This window comes from Athalia rosae, chromosome 7 (assembly GCF_917208135.1).
Source record: "Athalia rosae chromosome 7, iyAthRosa1.1, whole genome shotgun sequence".
In the NCBI taxonomy this organism is placed as follows: Eukaryota; Metazoa; Arthropoda; class Insecta; order Hymenoptera; family Athaliidae; genus Athalia; species Athalia rosae.
The window spans coordinates 2430897-2448682 of NC_064032.1; the positions used below are offsets into that span (position 1 = coordinate 2430897).

Below are 17786 nucleotides of genomic sequence, written 5' to 3' on the forward strand. Positions count from 1 at the left end.
CGTCGAGACGCCGAATAACTTGGCGTTATTTGACATCGATTCGCGATCAGTTGAACGAAGGAAACGCGATGGAATAAGGGTGCGAGAAAATAAGAGAAAACAAGAAAACCCTCCGTAGTTAAGTTTAGGCGAGACGAACCCGGAGTTGTTTTGGGGCTGAGGGCGATAATTTCGAGTGTCTGAGGTCCCCGTCGAGTGAAACACGTATATCCGCAGCTTTTAAGAACCGCGATACTCGCGAGCTTTGATTCGAGCTTTCGAGCGTCGAGCAGAGGGCGAGGCGTTACGGGGTGGTCGGGAACGGCCCCGAGACGATTCTTTCTAACGACGGGGTGGTTTTTTTTCTTTTTTTTCGTCACCGAGCCACCCACGTCCTCTTCTCTCGTCCCCCTCCCGCGCGACCCCCGTCGAGGATTTCTCTCCCGCGCGGTTCAATTTACATTTCACATCGTGGAAAAATCGAAAAATCAAACGTCTTCGAACCGCACGCGTCGGATATAATCTACATGTATATTTTTTACACGTACCAATAAACGTCGCTTCTCTATATTGAATTTATCGGCGTCTTACCACCCCCCGAACTTCCGCCCTAACTACCTACACTCCTTAATTTTAACTTCCGAATGAAATTCCTCTGGTAATTTAATACGAATAAGAGAAGATGATAACGATTAACACTTCGTTCTTCGAATGCCTCGTTTAATTGATTGATTTTCTTTTTTTGGTTTGAGAAAAACCGTTTTTTTTCTTTTTCAGGTAGATGAAAAATTGAATTCGCTCGGATCGGTTTTCGCGCAATTTTCGACGCACGAATAAATAGTCCGTTAGTCGCCGAGCTTTTCGGAGGAGAGAGAGAGAGTATTTTGCGCGGCCTGATACTTTCCCCTCCGGTGTCGCCGGAGGGTGTTTTCTTCGCTACGCGACATACCGAAACGCCGCGATCTCTTCATTAGCGAAGTGAATTTCGATGCCGCGCTTCGCTCCGCTTTCGCCCACTCTCTGCGGTGATGCGGTTTACGGGGTGAATATCTTTGAAAATTCTCATTTCGTCCAAAGGGAGCGCAAAAAATAGAAGCCGATGCGGCAACTTATTTGGCGGTGGTTCGTCGATTTACGTACGTTTGTTTGCTCTATTTTTGGAAACGGTTTGATTTTTTTTTTTTCCCATCCCTCGACACGCCGCGGACGATCCGACGGGTCGAAACGACGACGGCGGCGGGGCAGAGATACGGGGATTTATTTCAGATGATCTTCTTTCTCCTCTTTCTTTCGCGAAACGATTTTTCCGCCCGGGTTTGACGTGACTCGCGAATAAGAGAAAAGACCCTGACCGATGAGCGTTTATCTCTTCCTACTTTATACGGGACTCCCTCTCTACTTCGACGTTTTCTCTCCTTTTTTTTTTTCTCTCCTCTTTTTACCTTCTATTTGTTCCACAGAATCGGAAATAAAGAAAAAGAAGCGAAGCAATCGATGAAATGGAATGAGGAAAGAAAGAAAGAAAGAAAAAAAAAATAAGCAAAGGACCTCGAGTCAAAGAAAATGAAAAAGTAAAGAGATCTGAAATAAAATAAAATAAAATAAAATGATTGGGAAGAGGAGAGGAGGAGAAAGTTTGTTGAATGGTCGAGAATCGTGCGGATCCACCGATGCGGCGACGCCGCCGAAGAGACTTCTGCACCGTACATACTTATACGTGCACGAGGGTTTACGTACATAGGTATCCATCTGTATATAATATACTTGTAGAGGTATATTATGTACTCGATGAAATTGAAATTCTATGCCACATGTCGTCGAAGACAGCGGGTAGTCAGTTGCCTTGGCCTTATACTATACGAGTACATACGTAGGTACATGGCTGTATGTATATAAATAAATGTAATAAAAAATAAAACAGAACCAAAAAAAAAATAAAATAAAATAGAAGGAGAAGCACATCCGATGTCTCTGACAAGTCTGAAGTTGAATGAAATCTGAGAGAGAGCAGATTTCCTTTTCTTTTTCCTTTTTTTTTTTTTTTTTTTTCACAACAGGCGAGAAATCCCAAATCGATATACATACATCAATCCCAATATTAGGATTACCTACTTCCGAGGGAGCGAGAATTTTCTATCTTCTAAAAGCCTGAAGGATAGGTGCGGATCGGGTGATGTATTACATCTGAAAGGTAGAATAAGTAAAAAAGAGAGGACGAAACTCGCCAGTCGTTCGCCATTCTTTTAATAAATATCTACGTGTACCGAGAATAGAGAAGAGGAAAAAAATGAAGATGGTATGGCGATTAACATCGCTGACGTGAAACTCGAATGCGAAAACTCCGTCCGACGTGATGCTGGTTAGAATTTTGTGAAAACTTGTATGCTAATGCTCGGATTTTACAGCGGTGGCAGGGGGAGAGATTTCGGCGTTCAAGTTCACCGCGTTCTATCCGTCGGTTTCACCCTCTTGAAGTAGTAACGGTGGTTATATACATATATAATATATACATTCGTCCGTGTACCTACACAGGTGTATATATATATATACGTATATATAGGTGGCGTGTATACGGAGAGAGAAGCTCTGGGTAATCCCGCCCGGACCTCCGACCGATTACAGCGAAGCTCTGCAGATTCTCTATGGGGGGGGGGGGGAGGGAGGGTAGGCTTTTGAGTTTTGGGGACGAAAACGATTCCGGTTCGTAATAGGGCATAATTCCACGATTCAGATAAGAAGTTTCGGGCGGGAAGCGAACAGCCGCCGACTAAAACTATTATCTTCCGAGTCTTCGAACGGAGTCCGCGTTACTTGATCATCGTTTTTTTTTTTTTGCACTTTCCATTTTTTACCTCTTCAGCCTTTTCTTAGGTTCTCCTCTTTTTTTTTTTTTTTTTTTTTCTCCCGTTCTTATTATTACGCTCGCGCTACGATTCCTTCGACGGCGGCTTAAACTGCAGTCAACCTCGCGGAGAATTACCCTTTGAGAAATATTATCCCATCCCTCCCGGCGAACTAGAATCGATTCGTTTCTACCTACGGTCCTTGACAGTGATGCGGCGAATTGCACCTTTTACCGGCGTAATCCTTCTCTGATCTGTTCTCCCGCTTTCTTATTCCCCCCTTTCCTTTTTTTTTTCCTTCTTTTTTTTTTGGTTTTCATCTCGATCGATTCGGAAATTCGACGCGTTGCACGCGTTGTGCATTTTTATATATACTTGTACGAATGGCGGGAATATAGGACGTGTAAAACCGTACAGTTTCAGGGGCTATTGAACCAGCTCTCGCAAAATTTCTTCTTTTTTTTTTTTTTCCGCTCGCTCAGGGTAGCTAAAATTACTCACCGTTTCCGGTTGCCGTCATCAGACCACTTCCGAGTTGCCGTAATTTACTGAAGGTCGTACCGCTTTCCTCCGGCGTCACGGATCCCGCTGGTCCGGCATCGGGCTGCGTGGTCACCATCTTGAAAGCGAAGAAGAAGAAAAAATCACCGATTCGAAAGATCGTTGGAAAGAAAAAAAAAAAAAAAAAACTGGAATATCAAACGGCCACACGATTTTCGAATCGCGAAACGGCGGCCAACTTTTTCCTCCCCCTCCCCTCCCGAAGAGAAATAAGAAGAGACGAGTGCGGGAGTTTTGAAGGAGCGACAAATTTGCCCAAAGAAAATGGGCGACGCGGTTGACGGGGTGAAAAAGGGGGACGAGAAAAACGGGGCAGGAGCGCCACGTGCGGGTGGAGAAAAGTCGAGCGGTGGAGCGTCTCAAAAGTTCCCTTCGGAGACTCCTGCGAAGTTTAAGTTTTTCGACCGTATGAGCCTCGCGCAGCTCTGAGAACTCGCGAATTTTCGCGACGAGGCGAGGCGACGCGACGCGACGCCTAGTTTATCGTACCGAAGGGGCCTCGGAACGAACAACTTATCGGCATGCCAAAAGAACTTGTCAAACAGACAAAATTCACGCCCCCCCTCCCCCCCGATCCCGTTCTCAACGTTCCCCAGAGTCGATACTTTGAAAAATCGTAACTGGACACATTCGAGATACCGAAAGAATTTTCAATTTTTCTTCTCCTTTTAACCGCGCGATTATTAATTGCGGTAATTTGAATCACGCAGCCTGATTTTCTTCAACTTTTCGCAGTCGTTGTAGCAAAGAGAAAAAAAAAAAAAAAAGAAATTTCGACGCGTTGTCGTCGAACGTTGCGCGACGTGTAACGGTGAAACGGTGGGCATCAACGACCATAACTCAACGACTCGTGAGTACCTGTATACGCGAGCGGGTGTATGATTTATGTATTTGTGGAGTACGCGACTATGAAAAAAAAAACCGTATAATCTGGTAGTAGTTCAAGAGTTAACTACCGGGCGGTTTGTGTTACCCTCTGTCATTTTGTCATTTGAAATTTTGCCGCCCTCTTCTCGTTTACCCCATTTTTAAAACGGCCCCGCGGACGTTTATACGTTTTGTACGTACCGATATCACTCGTTGGCGGAGAAATTTTAATTATCGTTTCCCGGGGGGGGCGGACAGCTACGACCGCAACGTGTACCACTGCGTCGGTGGAAAGGCTGTTCCGTCTTTCGGAAAACGACGACTCCTCCTCCCTTTTCTTTTCTCTTTTTTTCTTTTTTTTCTCTTTTCATTTCCCAACTTCCGAATTATAGATTCCTCGACGTTCGGAGAGGATAAATACGAACCGCTTGTCGTTCGTTCCTCCGAATCGGGAGGGGAAGAGGTGAACGAAAAAAGGGGAGGAAAATTTGTCAAACAAAAAATGTCGGAATATACCGGGCACGCGAGAAGAGGGGAATGAAAACAGAAGTTGGCGATAAATGGCCAAATTTTTTTTTCCAACCGAGGAGCGCCAGATGTTTCATCCCTTATTTTCCCAGCGGCGTGCAGAAGCGAGCTTTCGAACAAAAAAAAAAAAGCAAGAGAGAGAAGAAAAATTAGAGAACTATGAAGAACCTAGTAGGTTACATTGAATTAGTTCTGTACAAAAGTGTAAAAGTAAAAAGGAGAAAAAGAAGGGAAGAAAACGCTACCCCTACGGGACGGGGGGGTGGCGGCCGATCGCTCGTCGTCGACTGCGTAGCAAGCAAAAAAAAAAAAAAACAAGGGAGACAGAAAAACTGCGGGGGAGAAAAGGTGGGCGAAAGTTCCTCGGCTCGTCGTTGGATATAATAATGATTTTTATACTTTATAACCCCCTCGTCGAGTGTGCAGCAGGTTATTACCGAGCGGTGACAAATGATGGATGGTATCACGACTCGGGGCATTAATTCGTTCAATTTCTAGGTAAAAAAACAGCAACGCGACAGCGAACTCGCCCCCGCGTACTTTTTTCCCTTCTTTAAGATTATTTTACTCTTTTTTTCCCCCCGTTTTTTTTCGTTTTTTTTTTTGTTTTTTTTTCTCCTTTCCTTTGCGCGGTTAATCTGAAATGAATCAATTTCTGAACCCAATTATCATAGACAATTGAGGAGCAATCTCTGCACGGAGTCCCTATCCCTCTCGCCGTTTCGATTTCCCTCCTTTTTCGGATATATTCGTTCGGCTATATATACATCGCCCATGTATACATACAGAGGTATTAAATTTACGCGATCTACGCTGTGGTATCCCGGCCTATAATCATCCCTGCATCCCTGCCTCTCGTCCCCCTTTTAGTTTCCTACGGGATGGAATCTCGGGATAACGCGGGGGATAGGTATGTATAACGTATATAGGTGTGTGTATATGAGACGTGACATACATATCATAGGTAAGCATCTACGGGGAAATTCCGGGACACGTTGCTGTCCTCGCCCAGATGACCCCCGCGGATAATATTACGTCCATTTGTCATAAAAAAAATTTTATACACGCGCCAATAGTTCTTGTTTTTTTTTTTGTTTTTTTTCTTGTGGAAATGGGTTTAAATGAAAACCGAACGACGCGTTGATCCCTCGGGATCTGTAAATCGCGACGATTGAAAAAAAAAAAGAGAAATAAAGAACGGTCGATAAAGTTTCAGATTTTTTCTGATAATATTTTCGAAAATTTGATTACGCAACGGAAGATGCGTGCAGGAAAGGGAGAGAAGAATTGAGAAAAAGAGAAATTTCCGTCCGGAAGAAACGAGAAACGATATCACGTATGCATAATTCACTAAAAAATGCAACACATCCTTCATTCCCTTTTTTGTCCCGCAGCAGGTTCGGGATACATAAACATTTATGTTCGCGTACGTGTGTGCTTTATACTCAGATACCCGACTGAATTAATAATTTGCCTTTTAATTTCTCTACATCCTAGCGAACGACGGCGACGTGGCCAACATTCTCCGCATCGAGGAATTTTTAATTACGTCCTTCTTCGTTTTTAAATTCCTTTCCCGATTCCTTTTTTTTTTTCTCAATTTTCTTTTCCCAATCTATTCTTCGATAATAATCATTCCCATTTAACGGGAGAGGAGGAATGAAAAAAGAAATAAAAAAGGGAATGAAAATCTCACCTTCTTCATGAAGGACATCACATTGGTCGGCAACATTTCGAAATTATTTCCTCTTCTTTTCAACGGTTTTGTATTCACGAAATTTTTTCAAAACTTTCTCGACTTTATTTTATTCTATTTTTTCGGCACCGAGATTTGGTTATTTTATTTTTCTTTCTTCCCTCGTTTTCTTATGTAGATATATCGCCGGATTTCCGGTTGACTCAACACTTGTTATCGTTCGATCTTTTCCGATAGAGAAAACACACGAACGGTTTTCAAGAGCGCTTCCCGCTTACTCCGTTTGCCGCCGCCGAGCTTTCCTTTTTATTACGTTTGCTTTTGTGCTTTTTTTTACTTCCCTTTTTGTTTTACGTTGACCTCACGCCTTATTGTTTCTTCGGACCGAGGAGAACCTTCTTCTCTCCTTTGCACCGTCGAACGACAACGACATCCGTCTCTCTGCTGCGGTATCCACCGAATCTCACGAATGGCATGCCGACATCTGAAAACAAAAGTAACGGAGAAATTATCCTCAGACGATTCGCAAAAGTTTCTCCAATCGCCCCGATCATTCGATCAACGATTCGCATCCTCCGATAAACCCCGCTAAGGTTAATCAAGGCGTGGAAATATATATCCTTCATTCCAATATTCCCGATGACGATAATCCTAAATCCCTGGTTCTCAACCGGATGTTGGGTGGAGGTATTTTCCGCCTCCTGCCCTACATTAAACCATACACACAAGGATAAGGTACGCGTTCCACGTGTACACTTACGTGTTACATATGCGTTATACCTCGTACCCGAACACAACCTACCGGTTTAGCGCGCGGTAATCATTTCAGGGTTCTCGAGTAGGGTGAATTAGCCAACCCTGTGTGGAAAATAGGTACGTCTTTCCCCCCTCCCCCCTCCTCTCTCATCTCCCCGAACTATACATATATATACATATATAATTATACCTACCTACGCGTATAATGAACGGAATTTCCCATAATATATGTAAAATCTGACGTAAAAATTAACTGCCCTTAATATACATATACGAATAATATAATCCCGGCTGAAAAATATCTACCGCAACGAAGATATGCTTGGTTAGATTTTTTTTTCTACTCGTCATATTTGCAATCATCGATTTTCCGCGGGTTCGTGGATATATTTTTCTTTTTTTTTTTTTTCTCTTTTTTTTTTCGTCCATCGAACCGCAGCAGCTGCCGTAACGCATGTGTACGTACGGGGGAGGTCGAGCGATATCGTTGAACGGGGTGAATCCGAAATTATCGTCGGACGAAGATAAACTGAAAAAATGGAAAATCGGTTCTAACCACGTTGTAGAACAGGGGGCAACAAAAAAAAAAGGAAAATTAATATCGTACGATTAAAACGTCATACATCCGACTAAATTTAGATCCACCCCTCTGAAATTCATATGGGACAATAGCAGCCATTTTTTTTGACCTACGAAAGAAAAATCACCATCCCTCGAAATACACGAACACCCCCGAAAAAAGTTTGTTTGCGTAAAGTTTTTCGAAAACTGAGACAGTCGAGATTCGGAGGACAAAAATAATTTCGTAATTTCTGGTGCCTCGAAGGAGAAAAAGAGGGTCTCTTAATCGGATCGCGAAAGTGTAACGTAAACCCACTTATGAAGTGTCGTTCGAACGGTTGAGTTCCACAGTAACTATCAGCCGGCAGCTGTTTGACGCGAAATGTGAACACCGGCGATAAAGTAATACCAAATAAAATGGAACGGGGGGGTAGTGTGTATATATGTACACATATATAAGTACGTCGTGTATAAATTTGGCTCGCCAACGACCCTCGGGCGCGACAACGATTCGAGTAAGAGAAAGATAAAGATAAAGAGGAAGAGAGAACGACCGAGAGAGAAATGGGAATGGAAATGGAAATGGAAATGTAAGGGGGGTGGAGGATGGGGGGGAGGGGGGGGCAGGGGTGGGAGGTTATAAGATCGATACTCGATTATTGCAGGTGTATATGGGGGGTGTATTGGACCTTAGCTCTACAATTTCAGCCAAGAAGGGAAACCCACCCGATAAAAGCCGGGGGCGGGGGGAGGGCGAGAAGCGGGAGGCGGGTTAGAGAATCTGTAGCGTCAGTTCGAGGCGCGGGAAGAGTAAAAGGGGATGAATATGGAGGGCGCGGATCTTCCCCCAGGTGCAGGTGCGGCGAGAAAATCGACCGCAATATTTCGCCCCTTCTCTCTCCCTCTCTCTCTCTCTCTCTCCCTCTTTCTTTTACCTTCCTCTCTTTCCCTCGCACTTAACTCAACCCCTACCCCACTCACATTTTCTAAGATCTAAAATACATAGTTTCTTTTTTTTTTTTTTTTCTTTTCTCTCTCGCCTCGCGCTCTAAATCACGTTATTACAGACACGATAATCATGTACATCTAATGGATGTTCATCGAAAGGCACGAGTGTGGGGATAATATCGTCGAGGGAATTGAGTTACTTTTACATCCATATACGTGACTATGTACGTACGTATACATAGAGGCGTGCACACGCGTATCATTACGCCGTTACATACCTGTAACGTGTACATCTATTATTCCCCCGACTCAAAATTTTCACGGGGTTCAGGGGTTGCGTTATCCCCGTTGCCCTGTTGGGTATTTATCATCCTGAGGGATGACGGGAGAGACGAAAATACGAGGGACATAAAGTTGCGCGTACGTGTAACCGTAACCCCGGGCCGAGTGTTGACCACTCGATTATTGGTTCGATTCCACGTTCGTTTCACATTCGCTTATCCTTTTTTCGTTTTTACTTTTCATTTGCTTTTTCTAACTTTTCATTTTTTTTCTCTCTCTCTCTTATTTTCTATTCCCCCGAACACGTATTGTGTACGAGAGTCGTTAAAAAAAAAAACTCCGTAGGTTTGGATTACATTTTCAGAAATCCGATGGCACGAGAAAAAAAAAAAAAAAACAGAGAAACAAAAAAAAGTGGCAACAAATCAGGCAGATTATTACGAATTGTGACGAAGGGATGAAATTAGCGAGGAGGAAGAGATCTTCTGAGCCGTTCGAGATTACTTTAATCATATTTAACGTGTATATCTACGGAAAAAAGTGGAGGTACTGCGTTATATCGGTTACTCGCGCGAGATCGGTGGTGACCTTCATCCCCGAAGAAAAAAACCAAAAAAAAGGAAAAAAAGGAAAAAAGAAGCAGAAAATACTTTGATGAATAAATAAAGCTTTCGTGTATTCAACGTTTCATTTGCTTATTTATTTATTTATTCACTTTATTATCGCTGCTTTTCTTCTACATTTCAAAGGGAATATTTCGTATTTTTCATTTCTCAAAAAGAGAAGAAAGAAAGAGAAAAAAAAAAAACCGCAGGGATTTTACGTTATAAATAATCCCAACAGAAACAGGATATGAAGTGCTCGGTGGGCTAATTTGGGGGGGGTTATTCGTGCGAGAGGGGGAGAGAGAAAGAAATAGAGAAAGGGAAGCAAGGAATTTATTTATTCACGTGAAATACAACAAAGAGCGATGTGAAAAAATTTTATTTAAAAAAATGTCAAAAAAATAAAGAACCCATACCCGCGGTATCATTTCGTATTTATTATTCTTCCGAGATAGTTGATTTTTTCATTTTCCTTCTATCCTCAAATTTTACCCGGAATAAATTCCTGAAAATTCCTCTCTCTCTCCGTTTTTTTTTTTTGACGAACACCCGAAACGGAGTATCTCTGGTCATTATTATACGGAGTTACATCCGTACGCATTTTTTTTTTACCTTGTTTCTACCTCTCGTACGTGCGTGTAACGTGTGAAATGAATAGCCCGAAAAGTTGCGATAACAAAAAAAGAAAAAAGGAGAATAAAACGAGAACAGAAAAAAAAAATAAAATAAAGAACCAGAGTCGAAACGCAGGCGTGCAGAGGGAACGGGAGAACGAGAGGAGGACGACGGAAAAAAAATGAACGTATTTATACCGGTGTGTATATGCGCGGGGAGAAACTCTGGTTTAAACGGGATGCTTTGGGGTGGTTCTTACCACCCCCCGCCTCCCCCCCCCCCCCCCCACCCCCACCCCTAACCGAGAACGTTGAAGAGTAGAGTCTTAATAAAGAAGGAGGGAAAATTCCCGGGGGTTTTCCATCATGCATCCCGCAGGGAAGGAAGGTGGAAGGAACGAACGACCGACCGACCGAACGAACGAACGAACGAATGAACTCGCGAACGGAGCTTGCAAGCGTCAGAGGACTCCGCGCCTCGCCCGCGCACCGGAGCCCCGGGAATCCCCGAATTGAATTAACACAGAGCAAAACTACGAAACTGTATACATATGTATATATGTATACGTACCGTATATATATATACCGTACTTAGTTACATATATTTTATGTATTACATATATCTATATATGTATGTATATACGGATGTTGTACATACTTCTATAGACGTAGACCCTGCACGGAGTTGACCCGCAACCGCGTCCGACGCGTCCTTCCATCGACCTCCCTTAAGGGCAGAGAAAGAGAGAAGCCGAAACCTGCAGCCCCTCCTCCTCCTCCTCCTCCTCCTACTCCACTCCCTCCTGTATCTCTCGCCGCGTGTGTCCGCGTTTCTCTCTTTCTCTTTTCCTCTGTCTTTATCACCGTGACTTTTACCGTGGGGGTTTTATCATTAGCACCGTAGGCCGTACGTATATAGAGTTCTAGTCCCCGCGTGTTTTAACTTTCCACCGAACGAAAAAAAAAACCCCGCCCGCGAAACTCGCTCGCCGAGTCTTCTTCCTCCTCCTCCTCCTCCTCCTCCTCTTCCTTTTTTTTTTTTTTTCTCTTATTTCCCCAGTTTATACGCGTCCCTTCGGAAAAAGGGTCCGCGTTCTCTCGTTACCTAAATCAGGCGGCCGCCTCACGGTTACCGTGCAACTAAACTACGCTCAATTTAACGCACGAACCGACCGTTACTTCGGCTTTACTCCGATACTTACTGTACCCGTACCGGACACTCGGTGAATTTTTTTCCTTTCTCCACTCGTTCGTTTTATCTATTTACAGGGGTCCGCGGTGGATCTGAAATCCCCGAATTCCGAAGTAAAACCGAAGCCCCCGAGCGTGGAAAATATTTTTCCATCCTGTCTCGCTTTTACCTTTCGAATCGCGATGAGAATCCGTGTAGCGTCGAACGGAGAGCGATATCGACAAATATTGATTTGTACAGGGACCGAGCGAAACGGGATTAAGTCCTAATCCCGATACTGATTCCGATTCTGTGACGGTACTACCCCCTTGCCGCGTGTCGCTGCAACGGCGGGACAAACGTCGAAACCGACCGCGTTTAATCTATCGGTCAAAGTTAACCGATAGTGAAAACAATATCGGAACACGCACTATTACTCCGGAAGCCAACCTCCCCCCCCCCCCCATCCCCCCCTGGAATCCTCACAATAGCTTTTCGCAATCACCTTCCTACGGTACACACGGCTGTACAGCTTTAATACCTACACAATGTGTATAACTGCGTATCGGCAGCTTCGCGAAAAGCTTCGTTTGTTCGGCTAAAATTGAAACTCGCGAATTCTACACCGGGTAACGTACAGCTTCGCACGATACGAAATCTAAATCCGGTAAGACACGGTGTACGAAAAATTTTTTTCCGGAAAACCTGCTGATTTTTTTATAGATTTCCAGGGGATTCGATACAACGATTGAAAAATCATTTTTCCCGCGGGATTCCTGGGAGGATTTTTTTTTGTGCACCGTAACTCTTTTTGAACGTTTTGTTTTATTTTTTTTTTTTTTCTCGTTTTTTTGGGAAAAAAATAAATGGAGTTTGGTATACGTCGGTGTGCGGATAGCCGTAGCTATAAAACTTGTATTCCTTCGCCTCGCTCTAGCGCCGCGGGAATTCCGGAGCTTCGGAACTTGCGGGAGGAACCCTCGTCCGAAATTCCAACGTTGGGAATTTCTTATTTTTTTATTTTACTTGTTTTTTTTTTTCCGCGTAGAAAACCGCCATTTAGATACTCGATCTTCATTTGTCTCTCTCTATTTTTGCCGAACTCCGCGAATGAAGAGAGAGGAATTTCCTTCCGTCGTTCGCCGCAGGAATTTGTCGAAATCGTATTTTTAATATCGGACGATACGTGTCATGGATAACCAATTTTTTTACATCAACGTCGATCGATGAATGAATTGCCTATTCATAGATCGATCGATGAATTATTTTTTCCAAGTCATCGTTACATTTCACACGCGCGGGATGAATTTTTTTTTTTGTCGATCTACGAATTTTTTCTCATCGAGAGATCTCAATTTTTCGATATAAAAAAAGCGAAAAATTGGCGATAACTCGTTCAATTTTATAGATAGATCAATTTGACTTCCAGATTCGGATTCCTGAGATCAGATTACATAAGAATAGCATATGAAATCCAATTAAAAAAAATGTCGATTTTTCTACCTAAAAATTGGAAAGAATCCAAAGCTATAAGCTCGGCGATTCTTATTCCTAGTTTCGATTGGTCATCAACCTTTTAGAACACGAGAAGAAATCTCGTGATCAATGGGCAACATACGTTTACATTCATGTAGAGCGGGGTCCCGGACTGCTATCCACTTCCGGATGCTGCAGGAATATAACAACAATGGAGATACCGCGAATCTCCAGCACCACGTGGTACACGGAGATCCCAAAGTTCGGTAGTTAAATGTACTGTACTAACAACGAAAACTAATATATAGGGCGTACTTCATCCCCTCCCCGCAATAACTTCCCCGGAGGACTCTGTGGACACGAAGTACATAGGAAACGGAGAAACAAGAACAACATCCATAAATTCGAAAAGATATCCCTGGAAAATAAAGCGCCAAGTTAACCACCGTGCAATTACCTTAATATGACGTAACGTTATAGCGGCGATAAATTAAGTCAATCAAAAAATTAAAGTCCTACCAGAATTCAATGAAATCTGTAACAGTAATAAAAATTTTCGTGGATCGATCACATACCCTTTCAACTAGACAGACAGTCATGGTCCTTCGGAGACGGAGAAAAAAGGAGACGGAAAACGTGAACGGGTACGTTATGCATTCTTAACCGGAAGGTCGGTCTCAATAGGACACTTCTGAGTGGGGTAACTTCAGTTGTGCGTGAAAGAGAAAAGCTCGCCGTGCGCTATCGGAGTCGCACCTGTGGGGCGAGAAAAAAGGAAAATAAAAAAAAAAAAAGGGGAAGAACAGAAAATTTTCCCTCGCAAAAAAAAAAAAAGGCGAGACGATTTCCACCACTTTTCTAATGGCCGAACACCAATTACCACCGCATCCCGATCACGTGTTGCTCGAAACAGTCGCAATGGGACGTCATATGACGTCGATTCGATGACGGTGGGTCAAGGTGACTCGTTTCGTCAATTCTTCGTAACTCCTCCCTTATCTTTTTTTGTTTTGTTTTATCTTTTTTTGTTTTTTGTTTTTAAAAATTGGGGGTGGGAATACCAGACGATGCATCAACTACACCGGTAGGAGTTTCGAAACTAATGAAAAAGAGACGGAGAGTAGCTTCCCGCCGCCTACCCCGATCTTCGTGTACGGCCCGGGGGTGTATAAAACGAGTGAAAAAGCCCTCAAGTTCCGTTAGAGAAAGTGAGACGCGGAGTGAGGTAAAGAAAGAGGAAGATAAACAGAGAGAGAGATAGAGAGAGAGAGACGAAACGGGGCAACTCTCCCGATCAATAGCTACAGGTGGCAGCCATTGCCTAACCATGGCTCCTCTCTCTCCTTCCCTCTCTCTCCTTCCCTCCGTCTCTCTCTCTCTCCATCCGCCTCCACCTGCAGGGCAAGACACACGCCGCCGGGGGATGACGAGGGAACGGAAACCCGGGGGTGTGCGGAGGGAGGGAGGGAAAAGGGGGGTTGAAGGGGCACGGCGAATGGGGGAGGAGGGAGGAAAGCTCACACTCTCCATGTTTCTCTAACCTCACTAACTACCAATTTCCCTCGCCCTCGACTATCTGCTCCCACCCCCCCACGACCCCCCGCTGCCGTGACGCCTTTTTTATTTCTGCTTCCTCCCTTCCTCTTCCACGGCTCCTCGCGTTCGCCGCTAATATTTCAACTATGAATAAAACTGGGTAAACGTCGGACTGTTTCGAAAAATAATTTTTTCCTTCTTTGGAAAGGGGATGAAAAGTTTTTTTTTTCCCCCCGAAATACTCTATTACGTACCAATTTAATCCTCGTACCTTTTATATACGTTTATTTCTATATGTACATATCATATCTACTCGCGAAGCTCCTCTCTGTGTACACACGTAGAGTTTATGCGGTCGTGTTAGTCTCGTTGCTCGGTGCTTCGCAAGCTCTTTTGACTCCTCCAGTAAAACCGGCTAATTGAAACAATTTTGGATTCGCTCCACCTAAGGGGACGCGAGCCGCTAAACTTCTGGAACGTTGCGAACTGTGGCGACAAATTTTCCGTCACATTTCACATCACCATCTCCGCAAAGAGCGTACGATTTTTTTTCTTCGTCGAAAATCAATTCGACTCGATTCGCTTCGAAGGAGTATGATTTTTTTTTTTCATTTGTTTGGATCGAAATTCAATCTAGTTCATCGTAATTAGGTGGACTATTTTTTTTTTTTTTTCGTCTCTCTATAAAAACTGCGAGTAGTTGGAATTTACGTTAACCGAAATTCGATATCCAGATAATTCGAGGTATGGAGGGAAATAAAAAGAAGAGTAGGTCCGCTCTGTCCGGACTGCTGGCATTTAAACCTCGTAAATTAGAATGCGGATAATCAGCTTTTCATAGAGACCCTGAAAAGCTGACAATGAGAGAGCGAATCGGATATTTTATCCCGCTAATTTTGCGGACGACGCGAGGCGTCGCGACGCGACGCGTTTTCACCGCGATGACCCCGTCCGTTTCTGTCGTACATATCCCCCGATATCGGACGTATCTGCGTTGTATGAATAAAAGAAAAAAAAAATAAAAAATCGGCCAGCGGTCATCGGAATTCCCAAAAAAAAACTGACGCCCAAATGCACGTTACCCTTATGCCATATTGCAAACGCTGTAACGAAACGTGAGGGCGTATCGTTGAACAAATTTGAAAAATTCAACCACCCTTGAGCCCGCGAGGAATTGGAGTTGGAATAAAATTTGTTCAAATTGAGGGGAGAAAAAAAACGAAAACGTAGCACATCGTACCAAGAAGTGCAGATTTCGAACTGAGGAAAAATTGAAGGAGAAAAAGAGAATTATACGTTTCCGAACCGCAATTTTGTAAATTCATTTCTCGATATCGCGATCCGTATATTTCGAGGGGAGAGAAAGTGGGGCGAAAGCAAAAAAAAACAAAAAAAAAAAAGGAGGAGAAAAAAACCATTCGAAAAACGCTGATGGTTTTATGGTTGATTAATCACCCTCTGATATTCACCCCAAATCGAAATCACGAACGAGATAACTGTACGTTGAAAGTTTGGTGTATTTTCGGTTCGAAAATCCGCAGAAAAATTGCGATTTGAAAAAAAAAATTTTCCACCGAAATAAACGCGTACAGATACGCGCGCGTCGATGATTGCTGAAAGGAAAAACGAACCGAACGTGGAAAATAATTAGTCCGGAATTTTTTTTCATCCTCGAATTTAAATCGCAACGAAAAATGAGATTTCAGTTGTGAGAAATCTCCCTTTTTTTTAATCTTCAAAATTTCTGTCACCTGTTTCTGATTTTTTTTTTTTTTTACAAACGCTTCAACAACCTGTACAACCGATATTCGGGATGCGTTAGAAAAAAAGAAAAATTGCAAAACGACTCTCGATAAATCGCTCAACTTCCGGAACGAATTTGTCCACGATAAGCGAAAGGGGGTTGTGTGTAAATATACAGGTGAATTTTGTAACGCGTAAGGTGGTATGTAGATAGAAAAATATATATATACAGGCGGCATAGTTTTGGACACCTGTAGCTATATTGATCGGTCGTCGTAGGAGCAGCAGCGGCAGCGGCATCGGAGGCAGAAGCAGCAGCAGCAACAGCAGGAGCCGCGACGATTTCGCTATACCCCCGTCACCTGCGCCGTCGCCGACGCCTACGTCGGGGATTCGCTTCTGCCGCTTCTGCTACCCTCTATATTCCTCTGATACTGGCTGCTGCCACCGTCACCCTGTCACCCTCGCGCTACCCATCCCTGCGAAATTCTTTTCTTCCCCCGGGGAAGGAAGGTGGAATATCGCGTGTTTCGGACCGTTTTTCCGCCACCAACCCCCCCCCCGCCATCCCCCGCCATCCCTGTCTCTTTTTATCCCCATCGCGCCCGCCGTATGTACCCGCAGGTCGAGGTCCTACCCCCACGACTTCGCGACATTTCTCAGCGTAACGCGTCGTAAAAAAAAAAAAAAAAACCATTGCAAACAAAAATCTCCGTCGCTGTACACCTTTACCGTGTAACGCATGTGTACGCCCGCGGGTCCCGCGTCTGCACAGGTATCTACACAGCAAAGAAATACGTGCTCCAATCGTACCCATATAAGTACATGAATAATTTTATGTGTACAACCGTGCGAAGAAATGCAAAAATTCTCCATCGTCCCGTTCGTTTTTTTTTTTTCGTTTTTATTCTCTCTTACGTACATCCGATCCTCCACCTCCGGCTATCGGAGATTTTTTTTTTTTCATCCAATCTTTTCCTTTTTCTCCTCGTTAGAGTTTTAAAAATTCTTCGCGAGCATTCGCTTGCGTACCGTGTTATATTTGCCGGGGGTTAATTGATCGAGCTGCTCGTCGAAAATGAGGAGTTGCGGCCGATGGTAAAAAAGTAAAAAAATGATATAAAACCAAAAAAAAAAAGAAGAGAAATCCGAGAGAAACCTCCCGTGTGTACGTAGGGTACGTACGTACGTACATACGAGTCTATGTATCGCCGCGTGCACGGTACATGAGGTAAACCCATGGCCGCCATAGAATGCCGTGGCCCACATTCGAATTTAGGTCGCGACTAGGAGCTCCTGCACAACCCCTCTCCCCCCCCCACCCTTTGCACGTCGCAGGATATACCTATGTAACGTCGTATATACGAGGGTATGTACACGTATATAATTATATAATACGTCTCTGGTTGCGAGGCTGTAAGGTGTCCTCCTGCGTAACCCCGACTATAGTCCTGATCCTGACGATCTGCGAGGGTTGAAAAAAAGAAAGAAAAAAAAAAACCGAAACAATTATAAATAATACAAGATCGGGCGAGGGTGTAACCTGGATCGATCGATGTGTGATATATATCCAAAATTGGTACGTAAAATCGATTAGGTAGCATCGGACTCTCCGCGTGT

At 43.7% G+C, this 17786-nt stretch overlaps 1 protein-coding gene across 4 annotated transcripts in view; it reads right to left on the reverse strand.

Moving 5' to 3' along the window:
* The window catches only part of LOC105689194 (regulating synaptic membrane exocytosis protein 1), a 58849-nt gene that overhangs the window by 37492 nt on the left and 3571 nt on the right, over positions 1 to 17786 (reverse strand). For all 4 annotated transcript variants that reach the window (XR_007279256.1, XM_025747321.2, XM_025747319.2 and 1 more), the window contains exons 2-3: positions 6475 to 6958; positions 3324 to 3441 (exon numbers count right to left, since the gene is read on the reverse strand). Coding sequence is in view for 3 of the 4 variants with exons in the window: in XM_025747321.2 (XP_025603106.2) it covers positions 3324 to 3441; positions 6475 to 6510 (154 nt within the window). In the remaining variant the exon portion in view is untranslated. The remainder of the gene's footprint in view (positions 1 to 3323; positions 3442 to 6474; positions 6959 to 17786) is intronic.